General features: G+C 36.6%; 3 protein-coding genes across 4 annotated transcripts; all 3 read right to left on the minus strand.

The window, feature by feature from the left end:
- Positions 1–74: 74 nt before the first annotated feature.
- LOC145601050 (aspartic proteinase 36-like) lies at positions 75–6,009 on the minus strand. The gene is made up of 12 exons (XM_081656968.1): positions 5,685–6,009; positions 5,485–5,605; positions 3,594–4,021; positions 3,346–3,502; positions 2,722–2,804; positions 2,536–2,632; positions 2,293–2,365; positions 1,939–2,172; positions 1,644–1,768; positions 1,234–1,335; positions 1,045–1,142; positions 75–472 (listed from the first exon to the last, which is right to left on the minus strand). The coding sequence occupies exons 1-12, from the start codon at positions 5,942–5,944 to the stop codon at positions 295–297; spliced, it is 1,956 nt and encodes a 651-aa protein (XP_081513094.1). The 5' UTR covers positions 5,945–6,009; the 3' UTR covers positions 75–294.
- Positions 6,010–7,118: 1,109 nt separating this feature from the next.
- LOC145601051 (FRIGIDA-like protein 3) lies at positions 7,119–10,913 on the minus strand. 2 transcript variants are annotated; one of them, XM_081656970.1, is made up of 5 exons: positions 10,714–10,913; positions 8,287–9,321; positions 7,914–8,074; positions 7,510–7,802; positions 7,119–7,404 (listed from the first exon to the last, which is right to left on the minus strand). In XM_081656970.1, the coding sequence occupies exons 2-5, from the start codon at positions 9,293–9,295 to the stop codon at positions 7,329–7,331; spliced, it is 1,539 nt and encodes a 512-aa protein (XP_081513096.1). In that variant the 5' UTR covers positions 9,296–9,321; positions 10,714–10,913; the 3' UTR covers positions 7,119–7,328. The 2 variants fall into 2 exon arrangements, with proteins under 2 accessions (XP_081513096.1, XP_081513095.1); XM_081656969.1 differs by having other exon boundaries at positions 7,119–7,802; positions 10,714–10,910.
- An 843-nt stretch (positions 10,914–11,756) lies between these two features.
- Positions 11,757–15,339, minus strand: LOC145601544 (metal transporter Nramp3-like). The gene is made up of 4 exons (XM_081657582.1): positions 14,739–15,339; positions 13,779–13,915; positions 13,015–13,667; positions 11,757–12,574 (listed from the first exon to the last, which is right to left on the minus strand). Exons 1-4 carry the CDS (start codon positions 15,257–15,259, stop codon positions 12,353–12,355), a joined length of 1,533 nt encoding a protein of 510 aa, XP_081513708.1. The 5' UTR covers positions 15,260–15,339; the 3' UTR covers positions 11,757–12,352.
- Between the last annotated feature and the right edge of the window lie 692 nt (positions 15,340–16,031).

Genomic DNA, 16,031 nt, shown 5'->3' on the forward strand with positions numbered 1-16,031 from the left:
TTCAGGATGCTTAAGAGGTGGGAAGACAAAAGAGATGCACTTAATAAAAAGTCATTTAACAACAGCAGAAGAAATGTAAACTATTGATTTCACCATGTATTAGAGATTAAGAATTTATCTACAAAATGAAGGCTGGAAATAGCTTAACTCTTCTAGGCATTTTGCGTTAATCAAGGACAGATCCCTCGTTAATTAGGCATTAAGCTTGTGTGTATACTACCTTGCTCTACAATAACAAAATGCTAAAAGCAAAATCTTGGAAGTAAAAGAATGGGAGAATAAGTCATTATTCGTTTACAATGGCTGGAGTTCTTGCTCAGGAACAACAGTATCACTATCAACAGGCTTGTATTGTATTGTTGTTTGCTGCCTCCATTTCCGAATGAACCAAATCCCATAAACAGATATACCCAACATCAATGAAACAATAACTGCCATGACCACTAGCAAGTAATGTTGATGCCACCAACTCCTGTATCAAAAGAATCAAATTAAGGAGAGCAGAAATATCAAATTAAGGACAGCAGAAATACACAAAACTTGGTTGAAAGAACAAGGTCAGTTTCCCCACAAAGATCAATTTTTTTGCCACAAAAACTACATGCATAAGCTTTTCTTTCATCATCAATTGCATTCTGAGCAGTGACCTTAAAAGCCAAAAAAATAAATAAAAATGAAACCTTACTTAGAACTTTAATTCAATTCTGAGCATTCATTGCATTGAGACTCATGCCACTAAACACATGAGATCATGGAGGTGAAATATACTAGTGTAAGACAAAACTAGAGCAATCAGCACTTCATTGAAACATCACGAACAAAATATAAAGAAATACTTGAGTAGAACCAAAAACTATACTCTTCCAATTGTATGGAATAAGGACATTACAAAATCATAGACTAGTAAAGTCACAACATACAGAGTGGTAAGAGAAAGAATAATACACACACGCATACTGATTATTAAGTATGCAGGGGGAAAATACACAAAAAATATAAACCACCATATTCGAGATATTAGGGAAACTAAAATAATGACTTTACCGTTGCATAGGTGGCTCAACCTTCCAATTAGCCAGCGTATAACTGCCAAAGGTATCTGGAAGTTGAACATTATGTTCTGCTAAATGGGCAATAATATGCTGCAATGATAATGATCATGATCAAATTAATATTAGGAAATAACAATACAGCTTCCTCCAACATTAAAATCTTTCATCAAAAACAACCTACCATTGCAGTTGTGTTTGCTATATACTTGGCAGATCTTTCTGGATAAATTCCCCATGTTATCAGGGAACCATTTCCAGACGAAGTCAGATTTAGTAAATGAACCTGGAGAAACCAACAAAAGAGCTCTTTACCAAACAAATTAAAACAACAAAAAAACAAGTGAAATGCTGTTTGCATTAAAATGTCTTAAGGTATTCCCACTATTAGCCGCATTGAAGACTGTTCCCACATGATGAAAAGCAAAAAGATATTATTGGACTGCAAATAGAATTTCCTGAGTGGAGCTCAAGATGTAAAGAGATGTCTTAAACCATTCTATATTTAGAGGGGAAAGTGGAGTTCCAAAAGTTTGGTTACATCTTAGCTCCAATAGAATTGTTATCGAAAGATCAACTTTATGCTCAACTTACTTGTAATGTATTGACTCCCAACTCTTGAGCAATGAAGCCAGATAGCTCTGATATGCGAGGCTTCAAGTCCGAGTCTTTGATGCTCAAAGACATATCAAATGTAATGAATCCAACTTTTATCTCTCCTGAGATTAATGAAGTCAATGAAAAGAGACGTCAATAAACGTATAAATGTGTAACAAAAACTCTAATTTACAAAGGTGATGAAATATTGACATTTGCACAAGTCATACTAATGCAATAAAATTCTTCAGTCTAGTACCGCAACAAAAGAAGGATCACTTGGTGAATGTACCTGGAATAGCATAACTTGGCACTCCCTTTGGTGCTGGTCCTGGAGCTGATGCTGATGCTGGTGACAATCCTGGAGTGGAAACCTCCCCGTTTAATGGGGCAGGTGCAGGTGCGGGGGTGGGTGAATTATCAGTCACACGAAGTCCCTCCCATAACTCAGAGCAATTTGTCTTCCAAAATCCAACTTTCAAGTGTTCACGGTCATATGTCACGAGAGTATTACGGACAACAATTCCTATAATTTAAGCAAAAGGACATCGGGAGACTGTTAGCACAAACTAAACAAAACATCAAAACTCAAAAAATACAGAAAAAGATTTAAATTAGATCAGATAAATAGCTAAGCACACAGTACCTCCTAAAAGAGTTGTGGGATCTTTCCCGTTCTGAAAAACTCCAAGGCAATACGCACCAGGCACCTTTGAATGCTGAATAAGGACGTAATATGTGAGCATGAGATATATTCTAATATAAATCAGAAGTTTTAACTATGTCATACTATCCCCATCCAGCCATCCTTGAAAGTTGTCAGTTTTTTTTTTTAAAAAAAAAAAAAGAAATAAGCCAACAAAAACAAGGAATAAGCCGCCAAAATCACCTTAAACAAATAGTTTTCCGGTGATAGTGAATATTTTAGACCATTTTCAAAGACCATATCAACAGCAGGGAATGTCTTTGAAAGTTCGGAAACCTTTCTGCAGAAACACAAGCATGACAGAAATTTAAAATTTGGGACAGAACAACTGCTAAATCAGTGTACAAGTCATCAGTGGTATAAACTTACCTTCCAGCACCAGAAAAGCAAACATCATTATAATTGGGGTCAGGTCCACGAATTTGCTTAAGGCCATGGAGTTCACTAGTTAACTGCATAACAACATGCATAATAGTTATTGACATATATTGTGGAAAAATACAGCATCCTCAACGCTTACATGGTTAAGGGAAGGATTATATATATAGTTCCAAATCAAAATCCATACCTATTGCATAATTGAGTGGTCAATAAACCTAAGACACTCTCCTCTCTCTCTCTAAGACATTCTTGTTTAATTGCTCATATAGTCGAATTGCAATCCCTCCATTTATTATTGGTCTACCTTCTACTTTCACTTTCCCCAACACAGAACTTTAACAATTGATATCCTTACAAATCTATCGGAGTAGTAAAAAATATAGATACATAATATTTATATATTACTCCGTAATAAACAGATTTAGTCAAAGCAAGATATATGAATAGAACAAAAATTAAGGCTTAACAATTGAAGTATTAAATTTAAAATACATAGAGATTCTACATTGCATCTTCAAATTGCAAACTTATTTTGTCATCTCATCTAGATTCAGAAATAGTCAAATGCTAACAGAGAAGTCATTAGTAATTTTTTTTAAAAAAAAAGCTTACCGCACGCTTAAATGCCACAAATGCTGCTTCTGGAAGATACGCATATGTTGTACCACTATCCAGAACAGTTCCATGTTTACCATCAAAAACCTTTGGATCAAGAGCCAGCTTCTTCCCAGCAACATGTAATTCCTTCAGCTCAATATTGTAATATGGACTGTTGGCATCCAGAAACTAGAGTAAATGTGTCAGACATTAAGGAAAATATATAAAGTATTATACAATTAATTAATCCTTTCAGCTCATACCTGCGGTCAGGGTCAGAATGGCTGAAGACCATGTCAGAGGGGGGCGACAAAGAGCCAAGAATCATAGCACCACCACCAATACCCATTCCGCCATAACAAAGTGAGAAGGAATCACCAATTACACTTTTATCAACAAGCTGATCAACAATGCTTAGATCACCCCGACCCAAACCCATTATACCATCAGCATGCTGACTGTACAGGTCACCGGTTTCCGCATTTTCACAACCAAAAACTGCACGCTGTGGTTTAAGCTCACTCTGGTTGCCAAATGATACAATATCTTCACCAAGAACGCCGCTGCTAGAACTCATTTCAGCATACTGTCTCTCGTAGACACACTGAGCATTCTCGGCATCACATGTACAATCAGGATTGCATTTTACAGGATGGTAGGTGGTTGAAAGATCTGGTTGAAACTTTGGGTCCTACAAATTTTAATTAAAAAAAAAGTAGAAAAAAGAGGTAAAACAGTTAAGCAAAGAACCAGTGGTAACAGGTAAAAAAAATTAAGAAGGAAACAAAATTATTAAACACATCCTTTATAGAACCAGGACGGAGTAAAATCATATAGTTCTGTTTCATAGAGGGTGCGCAAGAATGGCAAAAGGATACAATTGGAGAATGCATCACCTAGGCATGTATTACAAAAGTAAATAATTGAAGGAAAGAAAGAAAGAAAACAAATAATATACTGTTCACTAGTATTTATCATATACTACGTGAAAAGCACGCGCAGGAGTTACAGGGAGAAACCCTAGGAGGATGCAACACCCAAGCATGTAATTCAAATGAGAACAAACAAAAGAAAATATAATATACATTATCCTACAGAAAGAATTCAAACAAAGTATCTAAAATTGAGCAAAGTAAATGAATAAATTAATTATCTTTTGCGGTCTTGCCTCAACACATTATGTCTTAGTTTTTGACAATCACACTCTAGGATGGCTATTATTTATATGCTTCGAAATTACAATTGGATAGTTTCAATCCAAAAATCCTATCTTTCAGCAAGTATGGTACTCTAGTTTCATTAGAAACAACTCTTATTCCCAACTAGAAGATCATTACACATATTTAACCATACATAAGCTTACACCCACCCCTCCAATTTTGCTAGTTTGAACCCAAAAATCTAATCTTTCTGCAAGAATGGTAAGATAAAGCAACTTGTTTTCCAAATTAGAAGATCATTACACATATTTGCCCACACATAAGCCTACACCCTCCAATAGTTAGAAAATTCCACAAAACAGCAGCCACATCAACATCCACATGTTGCACACTCAGATATCATCATATCAATGGAACTAGAGTCTAGAGCTTACATTCTAGGAAACCAAATTAGCGGAAAGCTAGATATTTTTCTAAATTAAAACCTGTATGTGGGATTTTGGGAATGCTGCATGACTAGTATACAATTAAGTAAAAAGTAATAATTATATAAATGTCACAATACATGTATTCAATATCATCATCACGACAAATTTCCAAACGCAAAGTATGCTTATCAAGTTATACCATCAGCTACTATGTCAACTTTCACACTGATATAACTCCATAATCCAAATTTAAATCCATTTCTAAATTTGCCTCCGGATAATTACATAGTGGCAACACAATGTAGAGCAATGAAGCTTCAATTTCACGATTATTATAATAACTAAAGAAGAAATAAAGTATTGCTTGTAAAACACTGAACCAAATTAATTTATACATAATCAATCTATCTATCCTTTTCAGATCCACCAACCATCACTAAGAAAGTTAATTCAAATTCCACTAAGTTCCTCCCAATCAAATCACTCACATTCAGATATTAATCATAATCAACCAAAAAAATACGAATTATAACATTAAATTTTTTAAAAAAATCAGAGTAAAATACCTGATGATTTCCACATTGATCACAATCAGAGCAAGGAACATAAGTAACAGTACTTCCTGTATCTACAATCAACGCGAATTCTTGCGGTGGAGTTTCTATATACAATCTCGTCGTATAATACCTAAAAAAAAAACCTAAATTATTGAATTTTACTTATTGAGAAAATGGGAGATTTTCACATTTTCAGAATTTATACATACCCATTGGAGAGGAGATCGTCGAAGAGATTCATGCGAGCATTAATAGGAACACGTTTAGCTTGAAGAAGACGCCGGAGTTTAGCGCTAGGAATTTTCCGGGAGGGTGAGAGAGGCAGAATTAACGGCGATGTACGGCGGAGATTGAGGTTGTCGGAGGTGGAATTTACGGCGGAGGTAACCGGAAATGTGGAGGTAAGGAGAGAGATTAGAAGGAGGAAGACGGTGGTAATGGCGGCGAATCGGAGTCGTCGCCGATTCATGGTGAGTTGAATCGGAGGAGGAGTGAGTGAAATGCGGGAGGTTTGAATCAGAGGAATTGGAAGGATGTTCAAGTTTAAAGAAAAGTTGGAGAGAGAATGTGTGAGAGAGATTTATTTGTTGGACGGTTTCGGATTCAAGTATAAAGTTAGGTGATTGACGCGGCATTTTTTTTATATAGGAGTACACTTTGTAAATATTTTTTTTTTGGATAAGTATGTAAATTATCTGCTAGTTGTGTTTTTTTTTTTTTAAAAATTAATGAATGTACTAATGCAAGATTTGGGAGTGTGATTGGGGATAATAAGAAGTGAAAAGCACTACTGCAACACTTTCCTTATAACAACTAGGAGTAGTTTATTGTAGGGCTGGCAATCCCTGACCCGAACTGAACTCGACCTAAAGGTACTGAGAAATACAAACCCGACCCGAATAACTTGAATTGACCAAAATTTCATGTATCGTAATAATATTAAGTTTTAAACTATTTTTGATAGTTTTTAAGCACAATCTGAAATTGACCCGAACCCGACCTACTGACTTTAATTGCCACCCCTATAAAGTATGAATTAAGTACCATGCTTTTGTTGCATTAGAGGAAATAACAGTATATACGGAGTATCTACCAATAGCCTATAGTTACAGGATCTTGGTTGAATAAGGTACAGGTACTAGATCATATCAGCCTGATATATGAACTCGAAAATGGCTCACCAGACAATAGCACAAAGCCACAAAGCAGATACAGCTCGACACTACATTTGTGCATGTTAGGATATAACCTTGTAGAATAACATTCCAAACTCCAACTCGAAACTAGAATTTTGCTTTGGTTCGGATAACAAAAAATCAAAGCAAAAGCTTTCAGGAAGTGGAAACTAAAGCCAGTAATGAACAACCACAATTAAGAAAAAAAAAAATAGACAATGATATACCCCAATATTCAAATCCACTTCATTTCAGGAAGTTTGTAAAAGAACATGTGCCTTTGCGTACAAAGCTCCTTTTCACATGGAAATTGCAACTTCATGATATAAATGCTTGAGATGTTAAAAAAATAATAACCACCACTCAACCTCTCAAGAGAGAAGTTGCAACTAGCAAACAGCATCTTACAAGAAGATACAGGGCTGCAAATAACAATCTAGGGGTATAATTTTTAAACAAAAGGCAATATGCAAAAACCTTTTAGCATAGATGAAAATAACACAAACTGTAGCCCCTTAACAACGCGTTACTGCTTGCACAGCAGTGAACCACAACCCTTAGAGTAATGGCTCAGCAGTGTTCTGATACCAAATGTACCTTCCTAACAAGACTGCTTCCTTAAAATCCTTTGATAATCATATAAACCTAGACTTAATTAAATCTAACGCCAATTGAATCTTAGGCATATGGTTGGTGTGATGGTTGCAGATTAGAACCATAGCTAGGGGCAGCAGGAGAATACGGGCCTCTGGGCCTGGTATCTTGCGGGTAATATAACCTTTGATCAGTGGCTTGAGCAGCATAAGGAAGTTGAGCAGAAACGGTATAGCTATGAGGAGTTGGAAAAGCAGGATTGTACCTCTCTGGTCGACCAGTTACTCCTGTATATGCTGCCCTTGGTGGTGGGCCATGTCTCCCACGGCCAAAGCCCCGAGCTCGTTGGCCCTGGGATCCTCTATCAAATCGCGGCTTTTTTTGATGTTGGTGATAACTAGTTTCAGCTGTCCTCTTAGTATCACCTCTGACAGATTTGTCTAGCTGGGCAACCCTTTTATGGAGTGGATCAAGAGGGTAGTCGGCTTCAAGTTTATATTGTTCAACACATGCAATGACTGCCCTCAATGCTTCAAGTTCTCGAGCATTGTAGTCATTCTGAATATGACACAGAATTTTCAGCAATCAGACGCTGCCAACAAAAACCTCATAGATAGTTCTAAATACAGCTTTACACTTCTTTGTGACTTTATATCATTGTGTTAATACCTGTAAGGCAGCACTGCCATTTCCTTGTGAGTTTCTCCTTAGCTCTTTCAAATATGCTCTCAAAAGAGGAACAGGAGGGAAAGCCTCAGAGAGCTTGAAAGCATGAATAAAATGTACTGCATCAATTTGCCTCCCATTACTTATCATTGTATCAACCAAACCTGCAAAAGATTTAAGAGCTCAAATGGGTAAACTTCTGAGTTCTGACAAGTAGCAACTCTTAACAATTTAACAACAGATAGGCACTTCAAACAATAAATAGGCCAATATACCTACAAAACAGACTACATTACTTGGGGGAAAAAACCTATAAAGAACATTGACGCATATCTTGTCCAATCTTCAGAGACAGGACGGTTGAAAGAATACCAACCTGGTATCTTTTGTGTCAAACCAAGGTAGCGGCAGAGCTCAGTTGCCTGCCTGTGATGAGCAACTGCAAGAACATACTTGCAGAGTTCTCCTTCATCAAACTCAGAGGCAATTCTAAAGGTTGCAAGTAGCTGCAAAAAACCCTCTGCTTCCAATGAATTTTCATTGGCAGCATTAATGCTTTCCCCAGCCAATTTAAGTTTCCACTCATTGGCAATATCTTTCGCCTGCTGCTGGGTTTCAGGGTTAAGAAAGCTATCAGTGGCACAGTCAGCCTTAGACAAACAGGCAGACAAGGCTTCCATAAGGATTAGACAAGACTGACGCATGCCATGAAGGGCAGCATCTCTAATATCCACTTCTTGGGTCGTTTCTTTGGGAGGGAAAAAACCCGCCAGTGCATCAAGCACCAAACGTGCTGGCTCAGTCGCACTACCGAGTGCGACTGACAGCTGTTCCTTCCAAAGAGAGGAAAGGTTTTCTAGGTTCTCCATGACAAATTTCAATAGTCCTATGGAATCCATCTGCTCACAAAATTGTGTCAGCTCTGCACAAGGATTAACCTCGGCAGCAACACCTTCAACATTTCCCCCCATTTTATGAGGAGGTTTCCGTTCTTGGGTGTCAATTGATGCATTTTCATCAACAACAAAGCTGCTTACCTTATGGTTTTCCCTAGCTTTAGTGATGGCAGCTACAGCAGCATCTTTTAGTTCCTGCACCTGATCTAACAAATCTTGCTCCATAGCCACAACTTCTGCCTCTTTCTCAGCAAAAAGCATGTGATAGTGAGATTCCTTAGCTGTGAAATCCTTCTCTTTGGCTTCAAGTTCTTCAAATGTCTTCTTCGTCATTGACTCCAAGTTACGGAAATGTGCTTCAACATCATTCCATGGAACCTGAGTGCTGAAAGCAGCGCTATGAGTTTCCAGCTCAATTAATGCCTTCCCTAGCTGTTCTAGCAGAGATGAGCTCAACTCAACAGAGGATGTCATATTGATCTCAACCATTTTTTCTGCGTAACCGTTCACCAGGGCTGCAATATGAAGACAGTCCATGTCAAAATACAAGATGCATGAATAGATTAACTACAAGAATGCATGCCTTACACACCAAAACTTTCATTGCTTCATCAGATGTCATATCATTATACATTTATACTAGTAAGAAATTAATTTCTTTTTTTTTTTTTTTGAAGAATGAAAGAAATTTATTTCTAGCTTAGTACTAAACACCAATATTTAGGCTTGTTAGGCCCCTGATAGTATTCTACTTGATTGCTAAATCATGAACCATCGCTATTCCCTTTAAAAAGGCATGGTTATGGATCTATCATTTAATTTAACTTGTTTATTTCATGTTAAGTCTATAAAGTTTTATTAATGAGGAACAAAGTAATTAACTAACTTTTTTTAAAACTATATCGCCTATATGTGTGCAAAGAAACCAATGATCATTAATGGAAGTTGGTGCAACTATTGTCAGAAAACATTGATTCTTCAAAAATCCCTATCCTCATTTTCACCACTCTTTAACCTTTATATGCCTATTTGAATCACATTTTAATTACCCTTAACATAGCCATACAATTACAATGATATTGGCCTAATTAGACAAATGAATACCTCGGCCATTTGCCCATTTCTATGCCACCAAACTAGCCATCAAAAACTTTAGGAAAAAAAAAAAATCACCTCCACAATCCTTACTCACACTAAGTCATTACCAAGGTGCTTCTCTATATTCAACCTGATAACCACTACCATAGCCATACATAACTCTAAAAGGGATGCTTTTAGGGCGAGGCGTGAAGAGGAGGTTGAAATGATAGGCTAATTTAATATATGCATATCTCAATAGAATAGCCTTAAGTAAAAGAATTCAAAAGGGGTTTTGTAGGAGTGCATTAGTGATTTTTGGATTGAGACTTGCATCATTCCAAAAATCTCAGAGATTAACTAGTAAATCATCTTCGCCTCACCAAACGATCACGATATCCATACATAGTGGTAAAATAACTTCTAGAGCACTTTGTTAGCAGATTGATAAGTTATACCTACATGTTCCAACATTCATCAATTGTTGAACTCAACAACACCACCTTCATGATTGCCATAAGCATTTGTTCGTGTTCTAATTTACAATCATCAAAAACGTTAAACCTAAAACATATTACATGAATCACAACATTAATGTTCAATTAAGTTGAAAATTGAAAGAGGGTATTACTTCAATTCTTCAAAAAAATTCTCTAATTTCAGACATTGTTAAGCAAATTAATATCCAATCCAACCCAACCCCATGAACTCCCTCAAGCAATCAAATTATTTGACAAAGCGATTAAGCATAAACAGATTATAAGATAAACGAAAAAATAAAAAATAACAAAAAAAAATATCAAGAAAGAGGAATAATTAGAAAATCGTACCTGGAAATAAGGGAAATGTGAAATGAGCAGAGATTAAAGGTTGAGCGAATAAAAAGATAAGGTTTTGAATATTTGATGAGGCAAAACAGAGAGAAGTTTGTGGTTCCTAGATATATCACGATTCACCAACAATCGTTATTGTTTGTTTTGCGTTTTCGGTCGAACAGTAGAACTAGAACGAGATGTTTAATTTAAACCCTCGCCAAACAGCCACTGCTCTCAAACTAAGCTAATTTTGTCAGTTTTGTGCAATAACAAAATGATACTTCTCCCTCCTTCCACGTTTCGCTTGGTCTAGGCGTAACAAATTCTTATGGACCGGGCGAACATGAAGGGCTCAAGGCCAATCAAGCATAGCACAAAAAAGGCTTGACCCATCACAAGCCCGTACTAACACAAAAGACTTATATGTGCTCATGCGCTATTCATATGCATTAATTTTATAAACTAGCACAAATATGGTACAATCATAAGATTCTGAATCTTCATATCAAGTCACATAATTCGAACCTAAGGCACGTTGGCTTGGCCCTATCGGACACAATTGTACTTGTACACGAGCCACCTAGCCATCACGTTGCTTTTGGGCCATGATGGGTAGATTATCTTCTAACATAAGAGACATGTACTTGTAGTAGATCTAAAAAATTCCTATTTTCGGAGAATATTTTATTGTGAGGGTTTAGTAAGAACCGAATGAAATGACCTATTCTAAAGGACGTAAAATTAATTGCATGTGCAGCTGTGCTTACATAGTTTTCTATCTCCCTCTTGTTTGCTCCATAGGGTACAGTTTTTAAATGTCTTATGGAATACAACCAAAAGTAATACGGAGCAAACTGCAAACATGACAGGACAAAAAAAAATACTTTGTATTACTCCGTATAATGTCGAGTTTACATTTTATGTTGATGCTAAATTGTAGATTAAGTTCTCGGTATATGCAAATGCATTATATTTTCAAATTACTCGGTATATCATCAGACTTAAAAAGAAGAGAAGTATTGAACCTAAACAATGAGTAAAAATTGTAGCAAAGCATGTGAATAAAAAGCACACTTGCTTCCACAGTTCCACTTTAGTCTTCTGAGATAAACAACTTCCACAGGTATACAGAGAGGAGTAATCTGCTGGTTGGCAATGATGGTCATACCACCTGCAGCAACCCTTGCAGTACATTGTAATAATATTGTGCTCACTATACATATTGCTGAAGAACTACTTGTATTACAAATTTGCTGAAACATAGAACTCCCCCTTTTTTTCTCCTAATAAGTAAGGAAGCGCATGACCACTGTCAGGTGAAACAATATGTTCTGCTTGACTTCATATGGCAGTATGGCACAACAAAATACAGATAGACCTCGAGAAAAGCAGGCCTAATTTCGGTTTCATACCTTCAAAAATAGAAGAAAGATAGAAATACAGTAGGCCAAGTCCTTAGATTTGTACAAATCTGGCCATTCAATAATAATTAGGGTGGAAATCTAAAAGAAAAATGAACCACACTCAGCCTGGAAGATGAACATGCATGGAACGCGAGATAACAGTAGATTAGTTGTTCTGTTAGGTAATTGGTATCCCCCTTTTATTTTGGCCCTTTGCTGATCAACGGGGGTGGTGCACAGTAAACATGTAATTAGTTTACAACGGTCACAACATTCTTCGACTTACTGGAGCTAAACCAGGATGAGAAGGTAACACTCCTCCAAATCAAATATACGACAAATGCTATATATGCAGCTGTGAAAACACTTACTATGGAGCCAAACAACAATCCCCTTGCTTCTCCGGAGAAAAATTCCACCATCAGATACCCATTGATCACAATCACCAGGGCTGCTACAAGCCAAGCCAAAGTCTGTAGACAGAAAACCAAATGGAAAGCTACATGCTTAGCTTTTGAACAAAACATGAAGAACCACCTAATATGATTCTGACTTTCTGAGAGACAAATATAGAAACCTTAAAAAGCTCTAGAAACAGTTAGTGATCCTCACATATAAAGAATATAGCAACAAGAATATAAATGTGGTTACTTGTGCAAACTCGAAAAGTTAAGTGAAAAATGTAATTATTAAATGAATATGCTATCTTCTCAGATTCACTTCATTCTCATTAATTTTAGCTCACTTATGCTAAAATTATCACAGGTTTTGCTGACACCTCAGCAGGCCAGGGTCTGCAGAAAATGTTAAAGGCCTGTAGGTAGCAGGACAAATACTTAAATTGGATAGTTGTTTTTAAGTGAAGTGTGTTGTTTTCATAAATAGCAAATCTATACAGTTAAATCAAGCATACCTTGAGAACAGGACCGATTTTGAAATCACCCATGACATCCTCTTTGGAAACCAAGTAAAGGAGTGGAATGACAGCAAATGGTATCTGGATAGACTGCAGCACATTTAGCCATTCGTTCAGGACATCTAGCATGTCATCAGACTTATCAAATAAAAGAGCAACAATAATAGTTGGGATGATTGCACAACTTCGTGTGATCAATGCCCTTATCCATTTCTTCAGACGGAGGTTTAAAAATCCACCCATGATGAATTGCCCGGCATATGTTCCAGTTAAAGTGCTGCTTTGGCCAGCGGCTAACAAACCAATGGCCCATATGTATAAAATTGGGAACAACCCTCCTCCATACTTCTCTTGCAGATAATAACCAGCATTCACGAGGCCTATAGTCTCTGCCTCCGGTGTGCCATAGAATGACTTAGCAAAAACGGTCATGACAAACAGGTTAATGATAAAAGAGACAATGAGGGCAAGAGTAGACTCTATTGAATAGTAATTGAGAGCTTCTTGAACCCGCCCTCGTTTGGTTTTGTCAATATCTCTTGATTGTACCAAGGCAGAATGCAAGAACACATTGTGAGGCATAATTATGCAGCCCACAACACCTACAGCTTGCTGAATCGTTTTTGAGCTCAGCTTCGGCACAACAATACCTGCAAGAATGAAAAGTCATTTAACCATTTAGCAAAGAAGCAGGAAAAATATCCCACCGTCACTAAACACTGCTAAAAAGGTATGTGGTGTTACAGGGGGTATTCGCTCACCAACAAGGAGCTCTGAACCACTAGGCTTTGTGTCACCAAACATCCATGCAAAAGAGAGACCCATTGTCGCAATAAGGACAGCAAACACTGCTTCAAGCTTCCTAACACCATAGCTTTCAAGAAATAGAAACATGAAACTGCAACAAAAACACTCACTGTAAGTTATACAAGTACTAGCTAGATTGAGCGCAAAATATCAGCCCCTAAGTTATTGTTTACACGTCCAAACGATAAGCCAAGAAATAAAACTCAGGCCAAAATTTTCAGTTTTTTGGTGCATATTAGAGAGACCTTAGTTTGAATAACAAATTCAACATAACAGTTAATAACGTGGACTTTATCACTAAAGTACGAATAGTTTAGGACTGTCTCAACTCTCAAGTCTCTCAATCAGTCAAGTAGACTAAAAATCTACTTGACTAGTAAAGTCAATTACAGGGTAATAAAGCAAAAATCTTTCCACTGCACTTTTTTTAACTGCATTGTAAACAAATCCAATCCAAACATAATTCTACTACACTGTTGCATCTTACGGAGTACATTCCAATCCAAATATATCTAAAGTCTATTATACACTCGCATGTATGTAAAAAAATTGTACTCCAAATATGAAATGAGATTATTGACAAAATTAATTGTTCTTTTCGTTACATTTCTTTTAGTGCAGCAAATTAAATATAGCAACTGTGAAAATCAAAATTAACAAGGGAATATGCCGCCTCACTCATGAGTCATGACTCTCATGCAACCCCTCACTTGATAAAAACAATTTAATCATATAAAAAATTATTTATATATTTAAAAAAACAGCCAAATCAAATACGAACAATTAGCAAAAGATGCTCAATTTAAGATATTTTCTTAGTCCGAAATTAGTTATCACGTTGATAATAACATAATTAGTAACGTGGCAACTAAATCGAAATTAGAAAATAAAAACAAAATGAAAAGAAGCAGTACCAGTCAGAAGCAGTAATGAGAACTCCGCACCAAAGGGGCAAAAAACCATGACTCAAAATCTTAAGAGCAATAGCACTTCCAATAACTTCCTGAATATCCGACCCAATCAACGCCAATTCCGCCATAACCCACAACAAATACCTGGCCCAATTCGGGTATTCATCACGACAAAGCTCCGCCAAGTGCCGGCCCGTAACAACACCTAAACGGGCCGAGAGTAGCTGGATCAGCAGGCCCATAGCAGTGGCCCAAAACAGTAGCCATAGAAGAGAGTACCCCGCAATCGCACCAGCCTGTAAATCACCTTCTAAGTTGCCTGGGTCTAGGAATGCTATGCTCATCAGAAACCCTGGTCCAGTGAATAACCAGAGTTTTTTCCATGAAAACGGTGGCGTTTTGGAGTCGTCTAATGCGGCGTCGTTTTCGTTGATTCCTACCACGTGGACTTTTTCGGTTGGTTCGAATTCTCCCTCGTCGGAGTTTGTGGCGGCGAAGAGGAGTGGTTCGTGAGGGTCAGCCATTTTTTGAGGAGAGAGAAAAAGGTGGTTGGATGGAGGAGAGAGAGATAAGAAGAAATCAAGAAATGGCGAATATATAGATGCGGGAACAGAAAGTTAACTACCAGTTTTCCAGATTTTATTAACACTTTTTTTTTAATTGTTACTCCAAATTTTATTTTATTTTTTTGGTTAAGGTAAAAGTGGAAAACTGACCTTGTTTGAGGAAGTGGTCTATTTGACTAATTTACGTTACTAACCAACTCTATTTGAAATTCTCAAGCTCATGGAAAATGTGGATGTTGTCATAATGTGATCAATTTGATCATCATATGTGGCATGCCAATTGCCATGTCACACACATCCATAAAAATGTTATGTCTTTCGCCTATGAAAAAATAATTAATACTGTACTCGATAATCAATTTTAAACGATTAATTAAAAATTACTTGTACTACTACTCGATAAAAATTCCAAACAATTATCCGTAACCAAAAAAAAATTAATCAATTTTAAAGAATTGGATAACAAAATGTGATTGTTATCATGCAATCCATTAATAAAAATTGATTTTTACTTATCTGAACTTATCTAAACTTAATATGTTTTAAAATAAATTTGGATAGCATCTTATCCGCATTTATAACCCAATTTGGAATTTATTTTATCTTTGAATAAATAATATCCAATGTACAACTAAGCCCTTGTTTAGTTCACCTTAATTTTATTTATTTCAGAAAAAATAAGTTATGATCAGATTATCGTTTTATATGCAAAAATCAGGTGAACTAAACA

Source organism: Chenopodium album, chromosome 21 (assembly GCF_948465745.1).
Source record: "Chenopodium album chromosome 21, dcCheAlbu1.1, whole genome shotgun sequence".
In the NCBI taxonomy this organism is placed as follows: domain Eukaryota; kingdom Viridiplantae; phylum Streptophyta; class Magnoliopsida; order Caryophyllales; family Amaranthaceae; genus Chenopodium; species Chenopodium album.

Coding starts and splice junctions, on each gene's coding strand:
- LOC145601050 (XM_081656968.1), bottom strand. CDS start 5,944: ATGAATCGGCGACGACTCCGATTCGCCGCCATTACCACCGTCTTCCTC. Junction 1,769..1,938: donor GCCAAGTTATGCTATTCCAG/GTACATTCACCA, acceptor CATTAATCTCAG/GAGAGATAAAAGTTGGATTC. Junction 473..1,044: donor GTTGAGCCACCTATGCAACG/GTAAAGTCATTA, acceptor CTTTTGATACAG/GAGTTGGTGGCATCAACATT.
- LOC145601051 (XM_081656969.1), bottom strand. CDS start 9,295: ATGGTTGAGATCAATATGACATCCTCTGTTGAGTTGAGCTCATCTCTG. Junction 8,075..8,286: donor TTTGACACAAAAGATACCAG/GTTGGTATTCTT, acceptor AATCTTTTGCAG/GTTTGGTTGATACAATGATA. Junction 7,803..7,913: donor ATGGCAGTGCTGCCTTACAG/GTATTAACACAA, acceptor TGTCATATTCAG/AATGACTACAATGCTCGAGA.
- LOC145601544 (XM_081657582.1), bottom strand. CDS start 15,259: ATGGCTGACCCTCACGAACCACTCCTCTTCGCCGCCACAAACTCCGAC. Junction 13,916..14,738: donor CTCATTACTGCTTCTGACTG/GTACTGCTTCTT, acceptor TTTTTGTTGCAG/TTTCATGTTTCTATTTCTTG. Junction 12,575..13,014: donor AAATCGGTCCTGTTCTCAAG/GTATGCTTGATT, acceptor TTCTGTCTACAG/ACTTTGGCTTGGCTTGTAGC.